The sequence below is a fragment of the Pyrgilauda ruficollis genome, unplaced genomic scaffold, assembly GCF_017590135.1.
Source record: "Pyrgilauda ruficollis isolate IOZ18807 unplaced genomic scaffold, ASM1759013v1 scaffold489, whole genome shotgun sequence".
NCBI classification, from domain to species: domain Eukaryota; kingdom Metazoa; phylum Chordata; class Aves; order Passeriformes; family Passeridae; genus Pyrgilauda; species Pyrgilauda ruficollis.
The window spans coordinates 1-8018 of NW_024526477.1; the positions used below are offsets into that span (position 1 = coordinate 1).

General features: G+C 65.0%; 1 protein-coding gene across 1 annotated transcript in view; it reads right to left on the reverse strand.

The window, feature by feature from the left end:
- Nucleotides 1-2835: 2835 nt before the first annotated feature.
- The window catches only part of SYNGAP1 (synaptic Ras GTPase activating protein 1), a 30390-nt gene continuing 25207 nt past the window's right edge, over nt 2836-8018 (reverse strand). The window contains exons 14-16 of the mRNA XM_041479501.1: nt 7361-7572; nt 4064-4151; nt 2836-3104 (exon numbers count right to left, since the gene is read on the reverse strand). Of these exons, the coding sequence (XP_041335435.1) occupies nt 3090-3104; nt 4064-4151; nt 7361-7572 (315 nt within the window). The 3' untranslated portion in view covers nt 2836-3089. The remainder of the gene's footprint in view (nt 3105-4063; nt 4152-7360; nt 7573-8018) is intronic.

An 8018-nucleotide genomic window follows, 5' to 3' on the forward strand; every position in this document is an offset into this window, starting at 1 on the left:
GGGGGGGTCCCGGTGGGTGCCCGAGGGTGGCGTGTGACACAGAGAGAGACCCCGGTGACACCAGGGACCCGCACACGGCGCTGGGCTGGTCCCGGTGACACTCGGGGGGCTCTTGGTGGCACCAGGACCCCCCCCCCAATCTCTCCTGCACGAGGTCCCGGTGACACCAGGAGCTGGTGGCACTCAGGGGGCTCTTGGTGACACGAGGAGCTGGAGGCACTCGAGGAGCTGGTGGCACTCAGGGGGCTCTTGGTGGCACGAGGAGCTGGTGGCACTCGGGGGGCTCTTGGTGGCACTCAGGGGGCTCTTGGTGGCACGAGGTGCTGGTGGCACTCGGGGGGCTCTTGCACGAGGACCACCCCCCCCCGCCTTGTTCCTCTTGGTGGCACGAGGACGTGGTGGCACTCGGGACCCTCGCACGAGGGCTGGGCAGGTCCCGGGGCCACGAGGAGCCCCCCAAATTCCTCTGAGAGCCACGAGGAGCCCCCCAAATTCCTCCGGGTGACAGTCGGAGCCCTCGGTGAGGAGCTGGTGACACTCGAGGGGCTCTGGCGCGAGGACCCCCAGTTCCTCTTGGTGACACGAGGAGACGGTGGCACGAGGAGCCCTTGCAGGGGGACCCCAAAATATTGTCCCTGCCTCCCCTAAACTGTCCCTCCCCCCACCCCAAAATGTCCTGGTGCTGCCTCATTGTCCCCAAACCCCCTGAATTGTCCCCAACCCCTGAACTGTCCCCGCCCCCCTGAACTGAACTGTCCCCCCCGCGGTGACAGGACATGGCACACGGACACGGGTGTCACCTCCCCCCCGGTGAGATGGGGACAGACACAAGACACGAGGATGGTGACGGTGACGCGGCGCCAGCGCTGGGGGACATTTGGTGACAAACCCCAAACCCCAAACCCCCCCAAAACCATGGTCACCCCCCCACCCCGGGGGGATGGGGACAATGGTGGCACCTCCAGCGGGTGGGGACAGGGCCAGTGGTGGCACCTGAGGGGACATGGGGACACCTGGGGGGGTGTCCCCAAAGGGTCCCCAGTGTCCACAAGGGACATGGGGACACCAAGAGAGACATGGGGACACCTGAGGTGGTGTCCCCAAAGGGTCCTCCATGTCCCCATAGGGTCCCCAGTGTCCCTAAGGGACATGGGGACACCTGGGGTGATGTCCCCAAAGGGTCCCCAATGTCCCCAAAGGGTCCCCAGTGTCCCTAAGGGACATGGGGACACCAGGAAGGACATGGGGACATCAGGAGGGACAAGGGGACACCTCGGACAGTGTCCCCAAGGGGTTCCCCATGTCCCTAAAGGACATGGGGACATCAGGAGGGACAAGGGGACACCTCGGACAGTGTCCCCAGGTGACACAGGGACACAGGAGGGACAGGAGGACACCAGGAGGGACATTGGGACATCTCGGTCCATGTCCCCAGGGGACATGGGGACACCAGGAGGGACATGGGGACGGCAGGAGGGATGTGGGGACACCTGAATCCATGTCCCCAAGGGACATGGGGACACAGGAGGGACATGGGGACACCGGGGGTGGTGTCCCCAAGGGGTCCTGAGGGACAGGGGGACACAGGAGGGACATGGGGACACCCGGATCTGTGTCCCCAAGGGACACGGGGACACCCCAGTCTGTGTCCCCAGGGGGTCCCTTGTGTCCCTGAAGGACATGGGGACACAGGAGGGTCTTGGAGACATCTGGATCCATGTCCCCACGGGTCCCCAAGTGTCCCCAGTGCCCTTGAGGGACATGGGAAGGACATGGGGACAATGAGCACCTTGGGGACAGCTGGATCCGTGTCCCCAAGGGGTCCCAGTGTCCCTTGGGGACAGAAAAGGGTCTTGGGGACATCTGGATTTGTGTCCCCAAGGGTCCCCAGTGTGCCCTGGGGACATGGGAGGGACACGGGGACACAGGAGGGACATGGGGACACCTGGATCCGTGTCCCCAAGGATCCATGGGGACATGGGGACACCTGGATCCGTTTCTCCAAGGATCCATGGGGACATGGGGACACCTGGATCCGTGTCCCCAAGGATCCATGGGGACATGGGGACAGCTGGATCTGTGTCCCCAAAGATCCACGGGGACATGGGGACCCCTGGATCCGTGTCCCCAAGGATCCATGGGACATGGGGACAGCTGGATCCGTGTCCCCAAGGGATCCACGGGGACACGGGGACAGCTGGATCCGTGTCCCCAAGGGGTCCCAGTGTCCCTTGGGGACAGAAAAGGGTCTTGGGGACATCTGGATTTGTGTCCCCAAGGGTCCCCAGTGTGCCCTGGGGACATGGGAGGGACACGGGGACACAGGAGGGACATGGGGACACCTGGATCCGTGTCCCCAAGGGGTCCACGGGGACATGGGGACACCTGGATCCGTGTCCCCAAGGGATCCACGGGGACACGGGGACAGCTGGATCCGTGTCCCCAGTGTTCCCGAGGGAGGGGGAAGGGACATGGGGACACTCAGATCTGTGTCCCCAGTGTCCCTTGGGGACAGAAAAGGGTCTTGGAGACACCTGGATCCGTGTCCCCAAGGGTCCCCAGTGTCCCTTGGGGACACTCCAGATCCATGTCCCCAAGGGTTCCCAGTGTCCCTTGGGGACAGAAAAGGGTCTTGGGGACATCTTGGATCCGTGTCCCCAGTGCCCACGAGGGACATGGGGACACAGCAGGGACACGGGGACATTCCAGATCCCTGTCCCCAAGGGTCCCCAATGTCCCTTAGTGACACAGGAAGGTCTTGGGGACATCTTGGGTTTGTGTCCCCAAGGGTCCCCAGTGTGCCTAAAGGACACGGGAGGGACATGGGGACATGGGAGGGACATGGGGACACCTGCCAAGTGTCCCCAGTGTCCCTTGGGGCCAGCAGAGCGCTTGGGGACATTCCGGATCCATGTCCCCAAGGGTTCCCAGTGTCCCCCGGGGACACGAGAGGGCCTTGGGGACATCTCGGATCCGTGTCCCCAAGGGTCCCCCTGTGCGGCCTGGGGGGTGACAGGGAGGGGACAAGGACCCACCTGGGGTGTCACCGGTGGCCGAGGGTCCGGTGCCACTGGCGGGGCCGGGCCGCGCTACCTGACGGACAGCTGTGACAAGAGAGACACGGGAGGGGACATCAGGGCCACCGCGGCCACCGCGCCGCGCGGGGACACGGCCCGGCCGGGCTGGCCCCGGGGTGGCCCTGGGGTGGCCCTGGGGTGGCCCCTGAGATGGCCTTGAGGTGACCGCGGGGTAGCCCTGAGGTGACCCCCAAGGTGGCCCTGAGGTGACCCCCGAGGTGGCCCCAAAGTGGCCTCTGAGGTGGCCCTGAGGTGACCCCAAGGTGGCCTTGAAGTGGCCCCTGAGGTGGCCCTGCGGTGACCCCGAGGTGACCCTGAGGTGACCCCGGGGTGGCCCCGACCCGAGGAGGGGGCGCAGGAATGGCCCCGTCTCTGGGGGGGGGGACACCGGGGTGGCCTTGGGGACACGGGGGTGGCCTTGGGGACACCGGAGTGGCACTGTCCCTGGGCTGGGGGGTGGGGCAGTGTCACCTCCACCCTGAAATGTCCCTCCGGTGTCACCCCGAGGGTGGCCCTGTGTCCTGCGGGGCTCACTTTGTCCCCTCAGGGGTGGCCCTGTGTCCCCTGGGGGTGGCCCTGTCCCCTCTGGGGGCCACTTTGTCCCCCCAGGGGTGGCCTTGTCCCAACCGGGGGTGGCCCTGTCCCTCCAGGAGTGGTCCTGTCCCTTCCAGGGGTCACTTTGTCCCCTCTGGGGTGGCCCTGTCCCCTTTAGGGGTGGCTCTGTCCCCTCTGGGGGTGGCCCTGTCCCACTCAGGTCCCCTCTGGGGGGCACTTTGTCCCCTCTGGGGGATCCTGTTGTCCTCCTGGAGGTGGCTCTGTCCCCTCCAGGGGTCCCTGTCCCCCCGCCCCTAACCCCCCAAATACCCCTCTAGGGATACTCACAACCCCCCAAACACCCCAAAAAAACCCCCCCGGGGCCCGGCCCCCAGCGCGGCGTGGGATGGCCGATGTCACACGGAGCAGAGCAATGACATTGTAATTTCCACCTGAGCGTCGAGCAGCCGCCGCCGGCCCTCGGACGGGTCGTGGGCGCCCAAGTGATCCCTGCGCAGCTCCTGCTCCACCAGCATCAGCCTGCGGGGCCAGGCTTCACCGGGGTCATGCTGCCACCCCCCCGGGGACATCCCCGGCCGCGCCCAGGGACACCCCCCGGGCCCGCGGGGACAGCCAGGGACACGGGGACACAGCCGGGGATCATGGGGACACACCCAGGGACAGCCCAGGGACATAGGGACACAGCCAGGGACACCCCCCGGGCCCTCGGGGACAGTCCAGGGACACGGGGACAGCCCCAGGGATCACAGGGACACACTCAGGGACAGCCTCGGGGACACGGGGACAGCCCCGGGGATCACGGGGACACACCCAGGGACAGCCCAGGGACATGGGGACACACCCAGGGACACCTTGGGGACACCCAGGGGACGGCTCAAGGACATGGGGACAGCACAGGGACACTGTCAGAGGCAGCCCAGGGACATGGGGACAGCCAACTCAGGGACACCTCTGGGATCACAGGGACATCCTCAGGGATGTGGGGACACCTTTGGGGACACACTCGGCCACATGGGGACATTTGCATTTGGGGACAGCCCAAGGGCAGGGGACACCCTGGGGACACCCTGGGGACAGTCCAGGGACAGCCCAAGGGCATGGGGACAACTCTGGGGACACCTTGGGGACACCTCGGGGACACCTCAAGTTCACGGGGACACCCCTGACACAGCCCAGGGGCACCCAGGGACATCCTGGGGACACTCTCGGGGACCCCTCAGGGACACTTGGGGACACGCCAGGGACACCCAGGGATTTGGGGACAATCGTGGGGACACACATGGGCCACACCGTGTCCCCGTGTGTCACCTCTATGTCACCCATGTCCTACGTGTGCCTGTGTCAACCCCACGTCCTTGTGGTCCCCGTGTCCCTCTGTCCTGTGTCCCCAATGTCCCTCATGTCTGTCTGTGTGTCCCCAATGTCCCTGTATCCCTGATGTCCCTGTGTCCCCCTCGATCTCCCTGTGTGTCCCCAGTGTCCCCTGGCTGTCCCCAGTGTGTGTGTCCCCACATCCCTGCGTGTCCCTGTGTGTCCCCATACCCCTCTGTGTCCCCAACGTCCCCATGTCCCCGGGCTGTCCCCATGTCCCTGTGTGACCCTGCACCCCCATGTCCCTGTGTGTCCCTGTCTGTCCCCGTGTCCCTGTGCATGCCCCCATGTCCCTGTGTGTCTCGGTGTCCCCGTGTCCCCGCTGTCCCCGTGTGTCCCTCACCTTTCGATGACGCTCTTGATCTGCAAGTCCCTCTGTGCCTCCGGCACTGTGTGTGTCCCCATGGTCCCTGTGTGTCCCCATGTCCCCGCTGTCCCTACTGTCCCCGTGTGTCCCTCACCTTTCGATGACGCTCTTGATCTGCAAGTCCCTCTGTGCCTCCGGCACTGTGTGTGTCCCCATGGTCCCTGTGTGTCCCCATGTCCCCATGTCCCTGTGTGTCCCCGTGTCCCCATGTTCCTGTGTGTCTCCGTGTCCCCGCTGTCCCTGCTGTCCCCATGTCCCCATGTCCCTGTGTGTCCCCGTGTCCCCATGTTCCTGTGTGTCTCCGTGTCCCCGCTGTCCCTGCTGTCCCCATGTCCCCATGTCCCTGTGTGTCCCCGTGTCCCCATGTTCCTGTGTGTCTCCGTGTCCCCGCTGTCCCTGCTGTCCCCATGTCCCCATGTCCCTGTGTGTCCCCGTGTCCCCATGTTCCTGTGTGTCTCCGTGTCCCCGCTGTCCCTGCTGTCCCCATGTCCCCATGTCCCTGTGTGTCCCCGTGTCCCCATGTTCCTGTGTGTCTCCGTGTCCCCGCTGTCCCTGCTGTCCCCATGTCCCCATGTCCCTGTGTGTCCCCGTGTCCCCATGTTCCTGTGTGTCTCCGTGTCCCCGCTGTCCCTGCTGTCCCCATGTCCCCATGTCCCTGTGTGTCCCCGTGTCCCCATGTTCCTGTGTGTCTCCGTGTCCCCGCTGTCCCTGCTGTCCCCATGTCCCCATGTCCCTGTGTGTCCCCGTGTCCCCATGTTCCTGTGTGTCTCCGTGTCCCCGCTGTCCCTGCTGTCCCCATGTCCCCATGTCCCTGTGTGTCCCCGTGTCCCCATGTTCCTGTGTGTCTCCGTGTCCCCGCTGTCCCTGCTGTCCCCATGTCCCCATGTCCCTGTGTGTCCCCGTGTCCCCATGTTCCTGTGTGTCTCCGTGTCCCCGCTGTCCCTGCTGTCCCCATGTCCCCATGTCCCTGTGTGTCCCCGTGTCCCCATGTTCCTGTGTGTCTCCGTGTCCCCGCTGTCCCTGCTGTCCCCATGTCCCCATGTCCCTGTGTGTCCCCGTGTCCCCATGTTCCTGTGTGTCTCCGTGTCCCCGCTGTCCCTGCTGTCCCCATGTCCCCATGTCCCTGTGTGTCCCCGTGTCCCCATGTTCCTGTGTGTCTCCGTGTCCCCGCTGTCCCTGCTGTCCCCATGTCCCCATGTCCCTGTGTGTCCCCGTGTCCCCATGTTCCTGTGTGTCTCCGTGTCCTCACTGTCCCTGCTGTCCCCGTGTGTTCCTCACCTGCCGATGACGTTCTTCATCTGTGTGTCCCCATACCCCTGTCTGTCCCCATGCCCCTGTCTCCATGTCCCTGTGTGTCCCCAGTGTCCCCGTGTGTCCCTCCCCTGCCGATGATGCTCTTGATCTGCGAGTCCCCATGTCCCCATTTCCCCCTGTGTCCCCATGTGTCCCTGTGTCCCCGTGTGTTCCTGTGTGTCCCCGCTGTCCCCGTGTGTCCCTCCCCTGCCAATGATGCTCTTGATCTGCGAGTCCCTGTATCCTTGTGTGTCCCCCTGCCCCTGTGTGTCCCCATGTCCCTGTGTGTCCCTGTGTCCCCATACCCCTGTGTGTCCCTGTGTGTCCCTGTGTGTCCCTGTGGCCCTGTGTGTCCCGGTGTCCCTGGTGTCCTCACTGTCCCCGTGTGTCCCTCACCTTTCGATGACGCTCTTGATCTCTAAGTCCCTGTGTGCCCCTGGCCCTGTGTGTGTCCCCATGTCCCTGTCTGTACCCGTGTCCCCATTTCCCCGTGTGTCTCCATGTCCCTGTGTGTCCCCATGCCCCCGCTGCCCCCGTGTGTCCTTCACCTGCCGATGATGCTCTTGATCTGCGAGTCCCCATGTCCCCATGTCCCTGTCTGTCCCCGTACCCCTATATCCCCGTGTCCCCTCTCTGTCCCCATGTCCCTGTGTGTCCCCGTGTCCCCATGTCCCCGCTGTCCCCGTGTGTCCCTCACCTGCCGATGATGCTCTTGATCTGCGAGTCCTTCTCCTGCTGCTGCTGCCGGAGCCGTTTCTCGCTGAGCTCCAGGCGCTGCTGGTACTGCAGGAGGATGCGGCTGGTCTGCTCCTCCTGCGTCACCAGGCGCCGCTCGTACTCCTCCAGCTTGCGGTTGGACATGTGCAGCCGCTCCTTCAGCGAGTGGATCTCCTCCTCGTACTCCTTCACCTGCCAAAGGGACACTGCAGGGCTCCTGCCACACCTGGGCACACCTGGGAACCCCTACACCCTGCTATGGGCACACCTGTCACACCTGTCACACCTGTCACCCCCTGTCCCTGTGCAGCCGCTCCTTCAGCGAGTGGATCTCCTCCTCGTACTTGTCACCTGCCACTGCCGATGATGCTCTTGATCTGCGAGTCCTTCTCCTGCTGCTGCTGCCGGAGCCGTTTCTCGCTGAGCTCCAGGCGCTGCTGGTACTGCAGGAGGATGCGGCTGGTCTGCTCCTCCTGCGTCACCAGGCGCCGCTCGTACTCCTCCAGCTTGCGGTTGGACATGTGCAGCCGCTCCTTCAGCGAGTGGATCTCCTCCTCGTACTCCTTCACCTGCCAAAGGGACACTGCAGGGCTCCTGCCACACCTGGGAACCCCTACGCCCTGCTATGGGCACACCTG